Genomic DNA, 21094 nt, shown 5'->3' with positions numbered 1-21094 from the left:
CGCTACTGACGCACCGCGAAGACGACGCGCCTGCGCCGCCCCTTGCCTTCGGGCGCGTCCACACAACATCGAGACGTCATAAATACGTTTTATTTAATTAAACTCGCCTTAATATATGAAGTTGTACCAAGTTTAGACGTATTTGGAACATGCGTATCTAAGTATTTATGCATCGTGATTGTTGATTATGTGAAAAACTTCATAGAGCAAGAGTATGACGAGTGATAGTATGCTGTGTCTTATAGAGGATGGAAATTTAATGAATAATAAAAAATGAAGCCAAGCTAATTTAACAATTTGGCAGCTTTAAAAAGTGTCAGTAAAATTAATAATAATAGATCGTGGAATTAAAGAATTTGATCTAAATTTATATAAATATGTTTTATGAGAAGAAAAAATTTTTATAAATGTACTTTATTAGAAAACTACTACAAGTCTTAATTATATTTAATATTATCATGAATTATAAAAATACTTGTATGCGTCCTTAAATATAATATATATGTATAAAATATTTCATATTCTCTCAAGCGCCTGCAATATAGTAAGTAAAATATCAGTCTTCGAATTGTATATATATATACATTGTAATTGCATACATTTATAATCTCTGTAACATATTATGCAGAATTGTAGAAATCTAAATACATAATTGGCAACTTTGAAAAATCTGTTAAAATGTTGTCTATTTAAAAAATCTTATTATTTACTACAATTAAAAAATACCTGATTTCTAAAATTGATTGTAAAATATTTGATTGTAAAATATATATATATATTCGATATTTAATCAGATATCTCTGGGTCATTTTTAATTGCTAGATACATTATCTTTCTTTGCTATTTTAATTGCTGAAAATTGCTGACCTAAAGTCTTCATCACCTCTGCGTGTTTCATATTATTTTTCTCTTTTTTCACTGAATTATAATTCTGCTTCACATAAAGCGCAAAACCAGAAGGTTCTCTTTTTGGAGTTTGCACTTGCTTAATGCCAGATTTAGTCGTTTTATTAACTAACAATTCAAACTTGCCAAAACAATGGCCACATCGTTTACGTTCAATATCCAAAGATTTTGAATGTCTTCCAATACTGCAACAAATAACATCAATAATAATAAATAAAATGTTTAAATTATAAACAGAGAAAGAATAAATTTGTATCATATTCAAAATTTGATACCTGTATCCACAACCTGTACATCGATATGTATACTTAGTTTTAATTTCATAATCATGACATCTACGAATTGGTGGTAATTCAGGAAATGTATCCATTGCCTTATTAGCCCTATAATAAAAATAAATTATATAATATTTTGCACAATAAAGATTATAAAAATATTTTATTATAAAATTTAAAATACTACTTAATTATATATTTGAATTATTTGTCAGTTAAAAGCATTGTAACATAATGTACCATTTTGTCCAAAAAGGTCCATGACCATCCGAGATATCGTTTATTAGCCAAGTTGCAGCATGACACATCTCGTGAATCAAAGTGTCTCTTAATCTGTCTGGTGTATCCACAATCTATAAAATACATTTATTTCTTATGTTAATTATGTCTGATTGATTATAGCCATGTACATATAAAAGAAGAAAAAAAGAATGTACCTTTGTTGCCAATACAATTCTTGAAGATTTAACAACACCACTAAGAGTTCTTATAGATTTCTTGTTATAACAAAATCCAGCAGTTCCTCTCATACGAATATTCCACTCAATCGACATATCTTGAGGCAACTGGTTATCAAATACTTTTTCATTATACAATTTATATAATTTTTTACATAATTCATCTTTATTATTTTTATAATCCAATCTATACTTTTGTGCATCTGGATGAGTATTACTTATCGGAATTGTACTTGACAAAGATGTCAAAAAGCTTTTGTACCCTACAGACTTATTTGGTGCAACTGATTTAAATCTGGATTGTTGTGGAGTCCTATTAACTTCTAAAAGTTTATATCAAGTTATTTTTAGATTGAGTGTATATCATGTTTATGGAAATTTTTAAATTATTTCTTACCTTTTTTATATGTATTTTTTGGTGGTACATAATCTCCAGGGTCAAATTCACTTGTGCTAGAACTTTCATCATCACTAAATGATAATCTTCTTCTGTGTAGATTCTTTTTTGGAACTTCAGATTTCTTCTTGGAACTGCTAGATTTATCATCTTCAGTATCGGTATCACATATTGCTTGAAGTCTGCACCAAAAAAATATCTGATCAAATTCTGTATCTTTACCAACATATAATAATATATATAACATAAATATACCTTTTAATTGAAGATATCACTGGCATAGGTTTGGATGCTGTACTATTTGTAGAAGTTCTTGGATTTGTTAATGCGGTGTGATATAAACTCTCACTATCACTACTTAGTGATTCGTCATTAATAAAACTGTCTGCTTCTCTTTGTTTTTGTTGAATATTCTTTTTTCCATTTAATTTAATGTTTTCAACTAAAATCAAATTTTTTTAAAAGAAAATTAGAACAATAAATCAGATTTTAATAAAATAGAGTGAAGATTCTTACCCAAATCAGATTTATTTGAATCTGAATCTGTTATATAATATTTATTCTTTGATATAGGTTTCCTACAATAGAGTATAATTTATTAAAATAAAACAATTTAGATATTTTTAAATTTTAGATATTTTAAAATAAAACAATATTGCACATATAAAAATATTACTCACCGTTCTGTTTGGATAATTCTATTTGTTATTTGATTAGATATCTTTCGTGGTTCAGTTGTTGGTAATAATGCATTAGCTTTATCTCTCCATGTATTACCATAAAGTTTATCTAAAATATCTGCACAGTTCATTATATCCATATTTGCAGGTGTGTTTATCACTGAAGAGGCAACTTTTTTGTCAGTATTCACTTTCAGCAAAAATTTTGATCTATCTGGTGTATTAAACTTAGAAATATTATTAGAATTTTTAAAATGGTCATCAGTTATAGTTTGATGTGTCAAAAATGAATTAATCACTTTGTCAGAATTAACAGTTGTGGTTTGCTTCTCAGTTTGTACTTTGTTGATTCTTCCTCTATTATTTGGAGTTTCATAATCCAGTTCTAATCTTTCTAGACTGCTGTTTCCAGAATCTATGCTATTTCTAATACTCAGAGGTATGTTGCTGCAAGAACTATCACTTAAAGAATTAGGTGAATTTGTCATAAGCCATTCTGCAATTTGTCTTTTCTTCCTTTCAGATAAAGATTTATGAAGATCCTCCTTTCTTAGTACATCAAGAAATTTACTATATGTTTTGTATGATTTCAACAAATCCATTTGCGAATTAACATTATCCTTAAGACTTGTATCAATAACATCAGGATTGTCATTAAAATTACATTTTATTTTTTTGTCATAATTAGGTGATATAGCTGGATGCATTACATCTTCATCTGTGCTTTCATCAATTATTACATTAGTTTCTTTTTTCTCTCTGGGAGAATTATACACAACCTGTGTGGATTTTATATTTTTCAAAATTTTATGAGTATCTTGCTTTGTAAGTTTCATCTTTCCTGTTTTATCTTGTTGCGGAGTATTATAAACTGGAAATTTATTTACTCTGTTAGGAATATCAGAACTATCACTACATGTAACATAGTTTGGAGTAATTACTTCATTTGCCTTTTTAACATTGTACTTTTCTCTCATTTTTGAATCTATAATTTTTTTCTCTGGAAACATTAATATAGGATTTTTGTAGGATTTATCATTATATTTATTTATTTTATTCTTAGTATTTCTATCATTTATACTGCCACTACTAGCAGTTTCGTCAGAAGTATAAGATGCCTTATTAATTTGTATTGTAGTTTTATTTATATATTTTCTTTCCAGAGATTTATCATCAGATTTGGCAATCCATTTGCATGGCAAATTAGGCTTTTCATATTCACTTTCTGAAGAAGAAGTGTCTAGGAAATATAATCTCGGATACTTTTCCTTCTTATTCTTGATAGAATTAGAATTGTATTTCCATCTTGATTTGCTATTATGCTCAGGTGATGAGCTACAACTTGAATCACTAATCACAATAATATCATCCTTGTCTTTTGTCTTACTAGTTGCAACAAGATCCTGTGTGTCTTCAATAGTAGAACCTTCAGAGAGTCGTAATGTAAAGTTTTGTGAATCGCTCACAAAGTCTGTCATGTTGTAATCAGATGTCATTTTTAATTATTCTTTTCATTCACACGATCCTAAAAACAAAATTTTATAATCTTAAGTAATTTTTAATATGTATATATATTTATTTATTTATAGCGTTTTTGTAAATATAAAACATACATACATGCCACTTAAATGATCAATTATATTTTGTAATTTTTATCTCATGATTGTTATTTTAGTGCATTTTGTAGTTCATCATATCGACTTTAATAAAGAAAATAAATATTGAACAAAGAAGGATCGTCGATAAAAATTATCATATACAAAAAAAATTCCAACTACAAATATAACGCATTGGAAGAAAAAAATTGAATGATAAGATTTATAACATGTTGTACATTCACTTTCGCATGCACAATATTTATGCACATTACAAATTGTGTTAATAACTGTTTCTGTCGATTTTTATTAAATAAAAGTAACGACACATTATTATTTAAGGCAAATAATCAACTCGTGAAATAAATCGTGTCAATTTTCAAATCAACTATCCGTTGAACTTTGCTGCCAACTATATAAAACAAGTAGAATTAATAATCTCACCACAAGAAAAGAAATTTCCTGACGCCGAATCTCGATATCCAATAGCAGATCGTACTTTCTAGGGACTTTATTTACATGGTTTAAATCTTCATAGAAAATAATTTTATCGCTTCCGGATTTTTAGCGGCATCTTTGGGTAGGAACATCTATATATTTGTGCATCATGGCTCAAAGCCTTGATTTCGAGAGGAAAAGAACGGAGACAAGATCAGACAAGATACAACAACTCGAAATAAAAAAAGATACGCAGTTTTTTCAAGAGGTAAACAATAATAATACTCTATGTAACGATAGTTAATAATGCTAATTTCTATACTTTTTATTATACACACCCATACACAAGATTAAAGATGACTTCGCGCGCTTATGACTAAATTTTTATTAACTCTAATTAATTTAACTGATCGCCAGCAACAAAATTTCAGACTACATAATTTATTATTCCTTCAATATCTTTTTTCTATAAGTTAAGATAAAGTTTTATTTATTTTAACAAAGTATTACAAGTATTATTCTTAATAAATTAATTAATGGAGTTTGATCAAAGTGCCTCTCAACATATACGATGCAATACAAGACGTTTTCATTATAAATTTTTTTGTATCAACTTAAAATTGAATGTGCAATTCTGAAAACATCAGAAATATTAAAATAAAAATTTTCTTTCTAAACATTTTGGAATCTGTATCTACAACCCCTTTTATGTTACCGATTGAGTCTTTTATTTGAATCTTCGTCAGAGATAGAGGGCATTACTACATTGATTTCGTATAGCATGTATTGTTTATTTGAAATATACTTCACATCTTACTTTCAGGTGTCACAGTTCACGTTCGTGTCAAGTTGTTTTTGGAGCAAATATGTGGATTTGTGAGAAGTGGCCTCAACTTTCTTCTATACATAAGCGAAGGTAAATTTTAATCTTCTAATATATATATGTTATTACAGACTTTTCGTTATATTTGAAAAGAATATATTTTGTATAAACAAAAAAAGAGAGGAAGGAGGGGATCATACATATACATTAATCTCTTGGCAACGTGCAAACTCGTATGGAAGGTTTTGTTCGAATGCAATCTGCACAAGTCTGTCAGAACTTTTTTGATCTGATATAGATACCAACGCGCCAACAATAACTCTAATTCGAAAGCTATCCGAAACGGCCGTCAAACGAGGACGAAACTCAATCAGGATCCCATCTATCGTATTATTCGCACAAAGCAGACCTCAGATTGGATTATCTATTCGCGCTTCCCACCACATATTATGTACTCTCGCAGTATAATAGTCGTGATGTGCGCGTTATAGCCGCAACAGGAGATTATGGCATATATCCACGATTAACCATATGACCCTGATTCTGCGATATTTTTCATCCTTGTAATATGCAGCGTTGAAAATTATATCTGGATCACCACATCACGAAAATTAAATTTTATAGTTCAAATGAAAAAAAAAATTTTGAAAAATAATTTATAATTCCTTCAAATTAATTAATCACGCTATTTTTATAAATCAGTTAATTAAATTTAATTTTATAGCAATTTATCGCGACGTGTTTCGAATAAAAACTCAATTTTGCGCAGCGGTCGTGTGCACATGACAAGCTTAAAACGTCAACGTATATATACGTATATATACATCGCAATGTATATATATTTGCACTAGTGTTCGTTCACAATGTAGCGGTCGCATAATACTAAAAGCATCTGCTCCAAAAAAAGAATAAAAAGAGCGGCTTAACCAACATTGGTTATCCAATTTACAGTCAAATTTCAATTAATACGAACCACGACAGGATACACTGATCAAACTCCATTTTGGTTGACATCGAATACACTAGATTACATTCGTTTTCTGCATAAATTTAACTGATATCATATCGCGGTAACGTTTGTAGATTATTAAATGTAGTGTTAATTTTTTTATAGGGTAAAATTGAATATAAAAGCTCTGAAAATTACATACATGAGATATATTCCTTAGACTTTATTAACTCAATATTAACAAATCCAAAAAATGTGATTCATAAATTATAATATAAATAAAGAATTTACATTATGCGCGCAATATATATTGCAAGGATGTAAAATATGAACTGCATTTATAATTGAAAAGCAGCATGAAGCTTATCCACTGATTTATGACTTCCTTTCTTCATCTCTTCTTTTGCTTATTTACAAAACTTGTGGTGTAAAAGTTAGTATAATAGATAATGAGAGACAATGATTACATATAAAGAATATATAAAGAATGGTTTTTATGAAAAATAAGAATAAGTAAAACATAGATAATATAATTATTGATCATATATATAGTATATCAATATTTGTGCGCTGATTAAAATACAATAGATTTTAATAAATAACTGCAAAAAGTAAATACACATTAAAGTACATACATATACTCTTAATTTGCAATTGCTCTAAATTTTAAGAAATTATTGGAAATGAATAATGTTATCTCTCATCTCACAGTGTGCTTGATGTTATTAAAATAAATTTTAAGTCTGTGTATGTATGTGTAAGAAAATATATATATATTACTAGTCAATTAAGATGTACGTTTAAGCAAAGCTAAATCAGCTAATTAGTTAGATGCTTTTGACAACGGCAAAATTATCTATCAACGAGTATAAATGAGCTGATCATTAGCGTGGATGCTCGGTGATTTTTCGCGATGAATCCGAAAGAAGTGCGCTTCTTTGTGATACTTTGGCAAAGAAGGTCGACCGCTATTGTTAACTGAGATTTGCCTCGTGAGCCGTTCTTGACGTTAAACGTGATTTAACGCGAACGCGAATTTCTTGAAAGAAACGGGACGCATCGTAGCGTCGATATAGACTCTGCGCTCTCTGATAAAAACAATCCACGTGTCAGAAAACAATGCCAATATAGATAATGACAGTCGCCCACGTGAGCGTTGCGGTAAATATGGAAGGAACACGAGGATGGGAGGGCGCATAGAAACAAAGAAAAATTTTTCAACAAAAGAACTCGGCCCGCGAGAAATGCTTGGAAAATGACAAACCGAGCCGAAAGTGAGTAAATCCAAAGTATTCTTATCGAATTTCGTTTACCGCATAAATAATTTCTTATTCAATGCGTCACTGCAATTTCCCTACAAATTCTAAGCTATTAGAATTCTTGCTTCTCAGCTCGTTCCATTTCGTTCTTTTGATAGGCCGTAAATTAACTTGGTTTACTCTATATAATTGTTTTCTAACGAAAAGTTCCCTCAATATTCTCCAGAATAAGTCTAAAGAAATCAAAAGGGTGCCTTAACATGAAATGTAATTTAATTTCGGCGATTTAAAATCAATCAATTGTGGAAAAACATGCGGCGTATTCGGAAAAATATTTATTCTACTTAATTAAGATATTATGCTTAACAATATTTTTACAAACATCGTATCGATGTTTTGGTAAAGGAGATAAAAAGAAAACAGAAAGAGAACGTTCGGCGAACCAATTTGCGGAAGAAATATATTCGATTAGTTCTACCGGAACAACGCAACTAACAATCGATCAATGACATACTGGGAATACCAATTTTAAACGTGTTTGGCAAATTGATCACGTGCACCCACTCGTGAATATAAAACTCTTCCGGCAGATAGAATTTTTTTCAAAGTACATTGCTTGTATAAATATAACTTGTTACATTTCCGCTATCTTTCAATTAAAAACTCAATTTTATCAATTTTCGTGATATATATGTGTGTATATGTATATATATATATATATATATATATATATATATATATATATATACATGTGTGTATGTGTGTACGTATACTTCGTATTTGTATAAAACGGAAAAATGTTGCGATATCTTCATTTAGTCATTTAATCAATAATTACACAAATTATACTCAAAGTCGCATTATTCATTTCAAAATCAAATTACGAGTCACGAATCGAATTCGTTGAATCTCGTTTTAACTTTTTTCATCTTCCTACAGACATTCCATTACCGATACACTATCCGAATGATGCTGTTTTTCTGTATCATGGCAGATTCATGAGGGTATCAATTCCCCGATAACATCTACAAAAACATTCATCGATCCAGTTAACCTGTAACTCGTGTAAACCCATTAGATATCTCAAAGAAAAGGGAGGGAAAAACTAGAAGAGGGATCGTCGAAGGGGTTGGTATTGCATCGGGCGTGAAAATCTGCGAGGTTTGCCAGCAACTAGTGGCGTTGGTCGAAGCTCCGAACCCCCGAAAGAGCTCTATAGTCTTCTATAACGCATCTGGCACCCCTTCTTCATTGAACGAGAAAGAAAGAGAGAAAGAGAAAGAGATGGAGAGAGATAGAGATAGAGAATCTTGTTCCCCCATTTTCCACGAGAGAATCCTCCCTCTCATGCCTCGCTTCCGCCACCCTGTATCTCTCTCTCCGTCGCTCCCTCTTTTTCCCCCTTCCCTCTCTCCCTATATCTCGCACGCCGCGTTCCTCTCGCGCGCTCGCGCGTTCTTCGGCCTCTGGAGCGAGTCGCAGCATCCGTTGGACCGTTCCGGACTTCAGTCCACGTCGAGAACGCGTCACTGTCGGGACCTCGAGGAAGTGACAGTCATCCGGAAGCTTGTGGCCAACATCGCGTACACGACACTATATTGTTACTGTTAGGCAGTAAATATCGTCTAAAGTTATGATACCATAATCTTTCAGCGATAGATATCCAAAGATACAGAGATAAAGATAAAAAAGAAATTATTCGGGGCAAAAAAAGCCTCCCTTCATCACGCATTCATTGCATATCATTATAGATCTTTTGGATAAAAATTATCTACAAACGGCGAATACGATTTCTTTGAATTAACCGTGCATCAATTAATCAAACATTAATATCAGTTAATACAAATAATCGGTTCATCACCGATTAACACTGGTACCAAGCTTCATTGGTACCACGCAAGTGCAGAGTCGCACGAGAGAAGCCGGGAAAGTTTTCACGAGGCATAGTCAGAGAGTTTCCGGCCGGTTCTCCACCCGAGAGGAAATTGCGCTCGACAATAAGATAAGAACGAATAATAATTCATTGAATGCTCTAAAAGCTTGAAGATATCTCGGGTCAACCAGCCGGTGACCGGTTCTGATGCCGACACGTGCTGAGCGCGATTGTTGAGGGTGCGGCGGAGCATAGGAGACGAACGGAGCCACGAGGGCCCGTGGGAAGAGCTGAAGAAGAGGGAGCTTGGGCCGGGCGACTGCCAGAAGTTGTTGCCCAGTCCCGGTGAGGGGGCGGACATCGGGCCCGGATGCTCGCGAGGACGAGACGCCGGAAACGCTGCCACATTGGAAGGGAAAATATTGACGGCCGTCAACAAGTTCCTTACAACGTCCCCTTTGGTTAACAAGGTCAAGTTGCTGATGGTGAGTCTCTCGCTCTGTTCTCCCTTCCCTCGCTCTCTCTCTCTCTCTCTCTCTCTCTCTCTCTCCCTCTCTCTCTCTTTCTTTCTCTCTTGTCGACACGATACCGCGAACGTCCACGCGGCCACTGACTCGACCCCCGTTTAGTTTCTCGTTTTCTCGACGTAGGAGGACACACAACTCTGCTTTGAATGCAGTTAGTTCGCAGTTGTCGCAGAGCAGTCGTCGCGATTGTACCTTCCGCCTCCGGAAAGTTTCAGGGTGACGATGTCCGCCGTTACAGCGAGGAAGGTACAAGATATCGACATGATTCCCATTTCTGATTGACGGGGAAAATTGGTTTTTCAAGCTAAGTTCCTCTCATTGATTTCACCATTCCCATGACATAGGAGCCAAATTCCGAATTTCTAATTATTAAGATGTAAAATGTCTTAAGTTTTTCATTTCATGTTACGATCCTTGGATACTCTCAAATTTTTATTTTTCAAATGCGACAAAGTTTATTTCTTTTAAATATAATTTTATTTTATTATAATTATCATAATTAATGTGGCGGATGTTAGACATAATATTTGGCATATAAATTTCATTAATTTCATCTCTTGAAACGTGAGCAATAAAAGTGGGCACGCGGCTGATTATTAGAATTCCTAACTTAGTTCACGTTTTGCATAATTTACGATTATTCATCGTTCTGCTTCGGAACTTAACTACCCCTGCTTTCCATCGTCGTGGAAAGCTTGACGGGCCGTGAAGCATAATTGGCGATCCACTTTGCACCGCTGATCGTGTCGACGTGGCATCGTCAATCGAATATTTGTCACCCAATACCTATTTATTTCAGAGTTCGTTAAATTTTAGCAACTTGTCTCGAAATTAAAATGCTTTAAATCTAATTGTAAGTAGAAATTTCTAAATACCATATATATATATATATATATATATATATATATATATATATATATATATCGACACTGGAAAATTTGATAAAGTATGCAAAAATATGAAAATAATAACACGTAAGTGAGATAATTATTTAGAAATCACTAAAACATGCATTTCTCTAACATTTTATATTATTATATTTGTAATTTAACTTTCTTCATCTCTTAATAACTATCATTAATTACACCTAAATAATTGAGATTAATAGAATCGAAATTTACACAAATGAAATAATGTAAAAAAACAATCGTGCAATTTCTTTAATTTTAATCCATTTGTAATTTAATTATTTTGGTGGAATTTTACTATTTTGATGAAACACTATTACTAAGGAGCGTTTGTGAGCACAATAATTGCTTGGTTAATTTCCAGAGGACAAGGATTATAGTTCTGTGCGAGCAACATAGTGTATTCTCAGTAATTAGAGACATACTCTGCCTCGAGATATGCATACTACGATTATACCTTCCCTCATTTATGTTTTTTTTTGTCTTCGCAAATTTTTCTTTCTTAATCTTCTATACTTCTTACAGTATTCTAAAAATATTTTACATAAATCCAAGGAATTTTTTTAATTTAACTTGGCATCAGACATCTTAACAGCTTAAGAAAAGTTGTTAGGAAGGACACTTAACTTTTAACGTTTACATTAATATGTACAATTCTGCCTTTCTTCGGTAATTTACTTTTCAAATTTCGGAGAACTTTAGATGCACATCTGTTCTATTCCTTGTTAAATATTTGTGAAAAATGAAGTTATTTTCTATTGTAAATATGATAAGAAAAAATCCGTAAAAATTCTGGATAATTAATTGCTTTTTTTTAATATATTGAAAGAGATTTTCTATTCAGCCCTAATATTCAAATAACTATTTTTTATTTTTAGTCAGCTTTGAAAAACTTTTGACTTATCACTAAATATTATATCGTAAACAGAAATGCATATTGTAATTCGTCAAAAATTTACATTTCACTTTTCATTCGCAATGTTTGCGTGATTGTCATACTGAAATAATGCACAATTAACTACGTTCCTGTGTACTCGTTTACACGCAATTATATCTTCGATGATCAGTTATGCGTGATACACGTGCCTGCATTACGCTCTCTATCATGTCACTATAATCTGATTGTGAGATGCATAAGTCAGATATCGCTATTTTTCTAATAAGTCGATTATTCACCAGTAGCTTATCCATTGATATAAGTGAGAACGTGAAAAAGAATAAAATTTATGTCAGTACGATACAATATGTATACTGATTGTGAGACTCGTTCTACAATAAGTCGGATGTCGGGCGCATGCGTATTGTCAGCTGTCATTTAAAATTGTCGCAATCGGCTATCGAAGTCGCAACAAGATGGTCAACTTCCATTTTTTCCGATCCTTATGGCTGCGTTCAGCAGAAAAAGCTGCTTTGCAACTGTTGTAAAATTCATGAGCCTGATTGGTGTATGCTCTTAATTTTGGCTGAATCTAAGAGCATACACCAATCAGATTCACAAATTTTACAATAGTTGCAAAACAGCTTTTTCTGCTGAACGCAGTCTATGACTATGGCTGGCAATATAAGTCGCTTTTGTAATTTTGATTTTAGAACATTGTGTAAATAATCGAAGTGTTGCACTAAATTTTTAAGTTTAAAAAATCCTCGTGATCATTCATTCGTAAACATATAAATTAATATTTAATTAAACATATAATTTGATATTTAATACTCTTATATTATTATTAAATAATATATTATTAAAATAATTGTTCCACGACTTACAATTCAATTGTAGAATGACAAATCATATTCGGATCCAACATTCATCATATGACAAGCGATATCCGATATACATCTTATTATAAAATATGAAAGAAAAATCTGAAGGAAAATCTTTGCATCGGGCTTTCCTCATCCTCGTTATCGAAAATATTGAGTGGGGCCTGTCCATAGAATATTTCATAAAGCACAAGGAAGGTCCTAAGACTCGCGACTTATAAAAAAAATAATATTTTGTTTACCTAATACGAATATTTCAAGGAATCCCTGGAAATTTAGAAAATATACACTCTCGAGAATTACCGAAGTAGTAGCTCTCGCAATCAGTATTATATCATAATATCAGTATTATATCATAATATTTAAAAATAATATTTAATGTTTAACATAATATTTAAAAATGTTGACGTGATTATATATTGCATATATCGATGCGAATCGCATTTTTCGCACACGAGTATTAATTTAAATCAAATCTTTAGGAATAAATAATAGATGGATAGATAAATGCATTTATTAATGTTCTAGGACAAGCTTTTCACATACAAATATACATATAATAAATAATAATAATAAATGCAAGTGCGTTTGCCAACGATAAAAGTAATATTAGATTAAATAAATACAAGAGATTAATAAATGTGAGTTATTTGATGAGAATACTTATTTTAAAATAATCTTATCATATTATGTATTAAGATGAAAATCTGTGCACGCTATTCAGGAAAAGAGGAGGAAATAGGACATAAATATTTGAAATGTCGCATAGATAGAAAATAAGAATTTACCGATCGTGCCATGCATTAATGTTAACCGCGAGATCATTACTACGAACGCATCGATTACAAAGTTCAAAGCGAGTGGCTTGGTCGACACTTGCCTGCGGTGGCGGGACATCGAATATGTACCGCTCATATAATGAATAGAATGCTTTCCATCCAGTGGAGATATTTAATTAGTTCTGATTAAAATGATAAAGTGAATTAACGTGTACACATAGATTTTAATATACAAAAGTTTTTCAGCAATTAATTATACTATCTTAGATGTATATTTTCAATATTTATATAAAGATTTAAAAATGATTTATTGGAGAGAAAAATTTCTTTAAAGAATTACATTCGAAAAATATCAAAGCATAAAACTTACATTCTTCACATTTTAAGATTTTCGATAAAATCAATTGAAAAATTTTTGCTAGTGCAGATTTGAATGGATTATTTCTATTTTAAAACTGAAGTAAAAATACTAAATAATAGTCCTATTGCATATTTTTTATCTTAAAACGTATACGCTAAGATACAAATTAAAGCTTCACTCTCCCAATATCGAATAAACTAAAGAATGACTTTTCTTTATATTTTTCATTAACTCATTACATTTTATGTAATTTACAAAGTTCAGTAAGAACTTTATATTCGCGATAATTACAAAACTTAGGAAAATAGGAAATATAGAAAGAAGAAATATATGTAAAATCAAAGTTAGATAAAAGTATTTTATATTTTATTTAATATTTTTCATATATTGTCATTTTATTTACTTCTTTTTATTATTTTTTAAGGTATATGTTGCAGAGAGTCTTTTAGAAATATTTATTTCCTTAAAATAATTTATAAATTTTACTTTACATTTAATTTTAAATTTAATTTTATTTCATTTTATTTTTATGTTTCCTCATACATTATATTAATATTTCGCAATTTTGCATTCGTTATTTTCTTTACTAATAAGCAAATATTGGAAATGACTACAAATATCGAATGTACCAAGTGCTAATAAAGTTTCTCCTACATTTGCATGCTACGTTACATGCGAAAATTTGATCCAATAAACCCAACATAATATAGTTCAATGTAATATATTCAGTAACATCGGTGATGCCGATAATCAACGTAACAACACTTTGGGACGTGAAATAGATGATATCATTCGCGTATTTTCAGATTCAACTCACATACCAACTTCATATATACATATCAATGTTATCCGGACCGCCACTTCAGAGGGGATGCGCAAAGTTCCTTGTAGAAATTCCATTTTCTGATACATTTCGGCGACGCGAGAATCTACCATGTGTATACACACATGCGTGCGTATATTATCCGGCGCGCCGGAACGAGAGAAGCAGAAGGGTCCGAGCATTGTCCCCTGGGGCGAGTCCTCGACTTTTGCTGGGGTGCCATACCCCGAGTGCCTTTATCATGCGACGTTACGTTCCGACCGTGCAGACGGGAAATTCCGGCCGAGTTCGTTGTCATACGACGAGACAAATAGTCAGAGACGCGGCGTAGATATGACCGGCGTGGCAATATACCGCGTTAAATATCGTCTGCGAAGTCAATTGTGATAGGGTTTATCGATGTACAGATAGTTCTTCCAATAGGTCGTTCGTACTTTGCGAGAGACGCGTCGCGATTTATAACGCGCCCCGATTAGATCACTCTGAATCGAGTAGAATGCACAATGTGCCGCGATCGTGCTTGCACAGTTAAGAAATTAATTGCTGCACGGCAAGTGACATTTAATACCATTTTATGATGTACATAGATAATTTAATTAAAAATAAATTTAATATTCGTTAAATTTATTGGATATTAAATTATAAATTTAATAATTAAAATTGGTTTCAGATCTCGCGAATTTATGGCAATATCCATTCAACAGAGACTCGTTATTTTATTTACTATTATTACGATGGCTATACCTATTGGATCTATCCAATATGTCGTCATACGTGTACGTAATAATATGGTATCGGAGATAGTTTACGAGAGATATTTTACACAACATAAACCGAAGATATCGATCCCTATCTCTTCGCTAGTTTGATACGCAATTATGATCTTCGGGATCATTTTCTTAGTCTCATATGTGAAATTGAACAAAAAATTGAAATTGAAGAATTCTTCAGGCATCGAAATCCCTCGCGATGTAGTATGTAGTACGATGATTTTTATTCATTCATATTTTTATTTATTAAAATCATTTCTTATTTTTTCTGCATTCTGATTTAATTACATCATATTTTCTCTGATAGCACTTGATTATATTTTAATTAAAACGTGATATGTGCGCGACCACTTTTTACCACTCATACGTGAAACTCTTCTCAGTAATTTATCTAATTAAAGGCGCTTGAAACTTCTACATGTGGTTAAATTCAACTGCTTTAATTAACGATGCTGCTTGGGACATTTCAACGCAATGCAATTCCTGCATAATAAACGAACAAAGTTGTTTCTTGGGGAAAAGCCCGGCGACAAACTCTATTAAGTAGAACATCTCATTTGACGCGATCTCTTAGTCCGGTTGATACGAGCGCCCCTCTCTGACTCTGACGATCCGTCGCACGAACTCTCAGCTAAGAATGTCTTAACGATTAACAATCCGCGGATGCACTTTATGCATAAATTCGATTTTAGCGCAAGGAACGGTGTAAAGTATGGAAATGAGAACATGCTCGGAAAATGTCCTATAGCAAAATGCGCGCATAAATCATAAGCTTAAAGACAGCGACACGAGGATGTAAACACGGTAGATACATCAGGGATTGCGAGGCGACGTTTCATGCAAAAATAGCAGATTAATATTGAGTCTTGCCGCGGGATTTTCTCGTATAATTCGATTACTTCTCGCAATAATCTTTGTATATATTTTGCTCGATCGCACGCTATCCGATCAGTCCTCAAATTGCATCAAGATATCTGGCGTTTGCCAGTGCATGAATTCAATAGCTTTAATGCGTCCGATCGTACCGTGAGATATTGCCCGTATCTCACTAATGCTTCGCGAGTCTAATGTAACCTAATGTATAGCTGGTACATATTATATATAGCGGCTATGCCGTTTTATGTTTCTATTAGAATTATTTCGAGCACAAAAGCAGCAAAATACACGACGAATAATGAGTGTGCACTTAAAATACAATTTACGCCTATAGCATGTGTATTTTAGAGAACATATGTATTTTTACCTTTGGTCTTTTTACATTGTCTACAGTGCTTTTACATTGCTTCATATTCTTTTATACGGCTTTTTTAAAATACGAATAATGTCGGGCTATTAGTTAAATGGGTGGCGCTAATACTCTGTCCATTCAGAAAACAATATGAAAGATGAAAAGTTTTCTTGATGAAAACGTTTTGTCTTGTGCGATATATATTACATTTTAATACATATTTTCGCCAATTACATTTCGTATATCGTCTCCGGTTTTCTGTTTTATAAAAAGTTTAATTAAATATTACTTCACATTTTATGAAAATTAGTAATATAATATTTAGAAACTGCGAAGAGGAAAAAAGAGACATTAATTTATCGCAAATTATTTACTTTGATATTTATTAATATATTAATATATTATATTTACTTTGACATGTATTAATATAAATTTCACGCTACGAACTCAAATTTATGCATATCTCTCTTTATAAATAGACATTTTGATCTTAGTTTCAACACTGGTATCATATTGACACGTATTGAGATGCGTCGACACAGGAGTAGAACATATTGATTTTTTGCATCCTTCTGCGTGAAGTTTTTATTAAAAGCACGAGAGAGAGAGAGAGAGAGAGAGAGAGAGAATGAGAATAAAGAAATCAGGTGAAGTATACCTCTGGAAAACCGTGTGTAAGCAGCTACGCAATCACGCGTCGTGTCCTTTGGACCGATCATTCGCTGTCGTTGGCAGCGTGCATTATATCACAAAACCCCATATGCATGAGAGGAGGTGAACCATTACTGGCTCCTTATTGCTCCTGTACGGGTTCTTCGCGATGTTTCGCAGGCAGAAATTTTGCTTTTAAGCGTAGTAAAAGATGCAGTAAAAAATGTGAAAAAAACATAACACGCACTTTATTTCATATTAAAAAAAATTTTATTAATATATCACACATATTTACTTATAATTCTTAATTAAATACAGCTTTATAGATGAATTTAAAAAACATTCTAATTGGTAAATAGCGGATGGCAATTTTCGTGTTATATCATTATATACTTTCGGAAAAGTATTTTCGTAAAATTACTTAAAATTATTTAAAGATGCTTTCATACTTGTTAAATATACGGAGTAAATTAACTGATGGAACGATATGAAAAGATATTCGAAAGATGATTATTCTTAAAATATCGAAGAGTATTTTACGTCTACTCTACTAACGTGATCCATAATTTTATAATCCCACCTTAAGTAGCGCATGAACAAAAGTACTAAGTGCGCTCATCATTGATAAACTTACCTTCCCCTAATCCGCCTTCTGACACTCTTATAAAAGTTTAATTGACTTAATTGATTGATATTGGATAATAGCTGCAAAAGGTTCGGAACAAATTTCTCCCGGAGATGCAAAATTTTAATGGTGTTTTAATTATACATAAATTAACGTTATTTGATTATACGAATAACTTTATTCATTCGATCATACGGTTACATGAATATTCAAACTGCAAAATGGAAAAAAAATTTTTTGCCACGGGCAAATTGCTTGCAGGTCTCAAAATTGAAAAAATCTATCTGAAAATAAAAGCAGAATCGAAACAGATTAAATCGAATGTTAAGGAAATAAGTACGCATAAAATATAGTACGCGATAATATATTTTCTCAATTTATTTGTTGGCGATTTTAAATGCGGAAGCGCGTTTCGTAATCGATACTTCATTATCAGCATGCGTGAAAACATATACATATATCTTCCATCTCATATTTTTCAAATAAACTAAATTTAAAACGGCAAAAGATTTTATACGTACATTATTTTAATAATTGTATATATTTTGAAAAATATTGCAACTGAAAATATTAATATAATTTGCAATAGTATTCATTATGTAAATAAATAAATTATATGATTTTCTCTTTTCTCTTTTCAATAATAACTAGTATCGTTAATGCAAAATTTTAATCATACTACTAATCAGCATTTGACATTCACATTTTGACAAAAACAGATATTTCGGAATGTTTCGAGTTTGTTCTAGTTTGAAAAATGGAACATATACCGGAACATATATAACGGAAGCGACAGGATAGTTAGCATGATAAAAAACTTACCCAACATACTTTGACGTGAATGAGTGAGATCTGCTGTAATGATACCAGAAATGTGACTAACTCGTTACAACGCTTATAACATTAGTCAGAATCGCATAAGTTTGACTTAACGTTTCTATTTGATCCTCATATATACTTGTAGTTTTCGTATAACAATATAATATTTAATTCCGAGATCTAATTTGACAATGAAAAATTAAAGAGTGTTTAAGCAATCTTTTAAAACAATGAATTCCGCTTTCGAAAAGAGCTTTTGCAAAAAAAAAAAGAAATTAACATAATCGGTAAGATTTATGTAAACAGCTTCGCCACCGACCACAAAAGCGGATTTCGCGGCGCGCGACGACGCGAAGTTTTCACGATGCAACTGACGCGTTTTAATGCACATTTATTTCCTGAATGTGTTAAGGAAATGGGCTCGTATTTAAATTGACCTGATGCCCGCCGCATTCAGTTCGTCTTTCGCATCAAAGCGATGTCGTTCGCGGCCGCTCGAGAGAATTATGTCCCGCCATAATTTTATACGAAACCGCACTCGCATTATCTTTCGGAGATGAGCAAAAGTTAGAAATTATAGTTCTCTCTTCTCTCTTTCTCCTTCTCTTTGCCCACTGATGTTATTACAACGTTAAACATCATTCAAAACTCGAATTTAGCACAAGCGAGAGTTAACGATAATACGTGGAAGCGTTTCCTATGCATACAGTTGACGTATCCCTGCGGGAATATATCTATTTGCCGGCCGTATACCTCCTGTTGCTCAATATTCTATAGATTGTGTAAAGAGCAAACACAGGTGAGCGCACTGAATAAATCGGTCATATCTAACTATATAATCTTTTATTATCGATTCAAGAATGTAATTTATTCTAGCATATTGGCATATATACATATAGAATATATTTAAATTTATTCATATCATAAAATGAACGTGATGGAATAAACGAATTTAGTTAAAAATGTCTTATATACTCTGAAAATATCTCAATTTTATCACTCGACGTCATAATCAAAAATTTCGGAATTATTCGCGGTGGCAAAGTAACTTGGATACATCTTGTAATATATTATACAGGATTTAAATGCTGATTGCTTTTGTTACAAGCAGAAAGTGTCTTGAAATCTTTAAGCTCTCGTTTTAGAGTATTATGAAAAGTAAGAACATACAGTGTAAACAGAATGGAACATACAAGACAGAGGAAAAGAGAAAGAAGAAAGTCGTGAAAAATATATCACAATTGAACGTCTCGTACTTTAAATCAAGAGAACCCCAAGAGAAGTTACCCCTCTTCTTTTAAAATGCAACCATTCACCTCGGTCTCGTTTTCATCCTCCTCCGATCTCATTTTGCATTCTACTTGTTCTCCACCCTTTGTCTTGGATGTGAAGCGCGCGAGTGATTTTCGCGCTACTTCGCACTTGACGTATTCGCGTCCGACTCGCGATTACGATTTTTGAGATTACAATTTCATATTACACATCCAATAACTCGAACTCACATTATTCACGATTCAATATCACTGAATCGAGATTTATATAACTTGACAGACTATCGATGCATTGCGCGAAATGTGCCTTCATACGCAAGAATAGGAACTCTTTTCAAGCTCGTCGCATTGAATGCATTACCAACGAAACAATGTTACATCTTTGACAATTGCTTACTTTCCGGTTGAGCGATCGTTGCACTCTGATTGCAACATATTTTTTTTCTGACCAAAAGTTTTATCATGTATGATTTACAATATCGGAACCTCCTGTATTTCTCTTGTGGATGAAAATTATGAATTTTATTACATAATATATTTCCACAATGTTGAGTGCGCTTGGAAATAAACCATAAAGGCGTATATAAATTTGAAAGAAAGAACAAATATTTATCACTCCATAAATGTGTTCTGTTTTTCACGATTGAATAATGAAATTAATATTTCAGAAAACAAATCAAGCAAAAAATATATAACACGTCCCAGAAAATTAGTACACAATCTTCATTCTATTGGAATTTATAATATGTTTATATTATATATCTTTTATTTAATATTTATATTATGTATTTTTAAGATATGTAAATTATATTATAATTCTCATAATAAGAATACGTGTGCTCTCTCAAAGGAATACGCCGCCAAAATACCAAAGAGATGAGATTGCGAAAAATCGATAATAAGGGCAAAGAAAAATAT

At 32.1% G+C, this 21094-nt stretch overlaps 2 protein-coding genes across 5 annotated transcripts in view; one reads left to right on the top strand and one right to left on the bottom strand.

Annotated features, from left to right (window-relative positions):
- Window positions 1-123: 123 nt before the first annotated feature.
- LOC145964379 (neo-calmodulin) overlaps window positions 124-21094 on the top strand; it is a 64117-nt gene continuing 43146 nt past the window's right edge. Inside the window, exons 1-3 of one of the 3 annotated variants that reach the window (XM_083087060.1) lie at window positions 124-544; window positions 4880-5017; window positions 5573-5665. Coding sequence is in view for 2 of the 3 variants with exons in the window: in XM_083087057.1 (XP_082943183.1) it covers window positions 10403-10426 (24 nt within the window). In the remaining variant the exon portion in view is untranslated. Of the gene's footprint in view, window positions 545-4879; window positions 5018-5572; window positions 5666-9251; window positions 10139-10303; window positions 10427-21094 lie in introns of those variants that run through there. The other 2 variants (XM_083087058.1, XM_083087057.1) reach the window with 2 other exon arrangements.
- LOC145964373 (uncharacterized) lies at window positions 413-4694 on the bottom strand. 2 transcript variants are annotated; one of them, XM_083087042.1, is made up of 10 exons: window positions 4334-4694; window positions 2717-4241; window positions 2553-2614; window positions 2292-2478; window positions 2037-2218; window positions 1619-1962; window positions 1422-1534; window positions 1182-1289; window positions 868-1091; window positions 413-534 (listed from the first exon to the last, which is right to left on the bottom strand). In XM_083087042.1, the coding sequence occupies exons 2-10, from the start codon at window positions 4210-4212 to the stop codon at window positions 527-529; spliced, it is 2724 nt and encodes a 907-aa protein (XP_082943168.1). In that variant the 5' UTR covers window positions 4213-4241; window positions 4334-4694; the 3' UTR covers window positions 413-526. The 2 variants fall into 2 exon arrangements, with proteins under 2 accessions (XP_082943168.1, XP_082943166.1); XM_083087040.1 differs by lacking the exon at window positions 413-534 and having other exon boundaries at window positions 624-1091.

Source organism: Camponotus vicinus, unplaced genomic scaffold, assembly GCF_025532165.1.
Source record: "Camponotus vicinus isolate PSW18456_S1 unplaced genomic scaffold, iyCamVici1.0 SCAF_13, whole genome shotgun sequence".
In the NCBI taxonomy this organism is placed as follows: Eukaryota; Metazoa; Arthropoda; class Insecta; order Hymenoptera; family Formicidae; genus Camponotus; species Camponotus vicinus.
The sequence above is the reverse complement of the archived record's forward strand: the minus strand, read 5'-3'. Positions and strand labels throughout refer to the sequence as shown.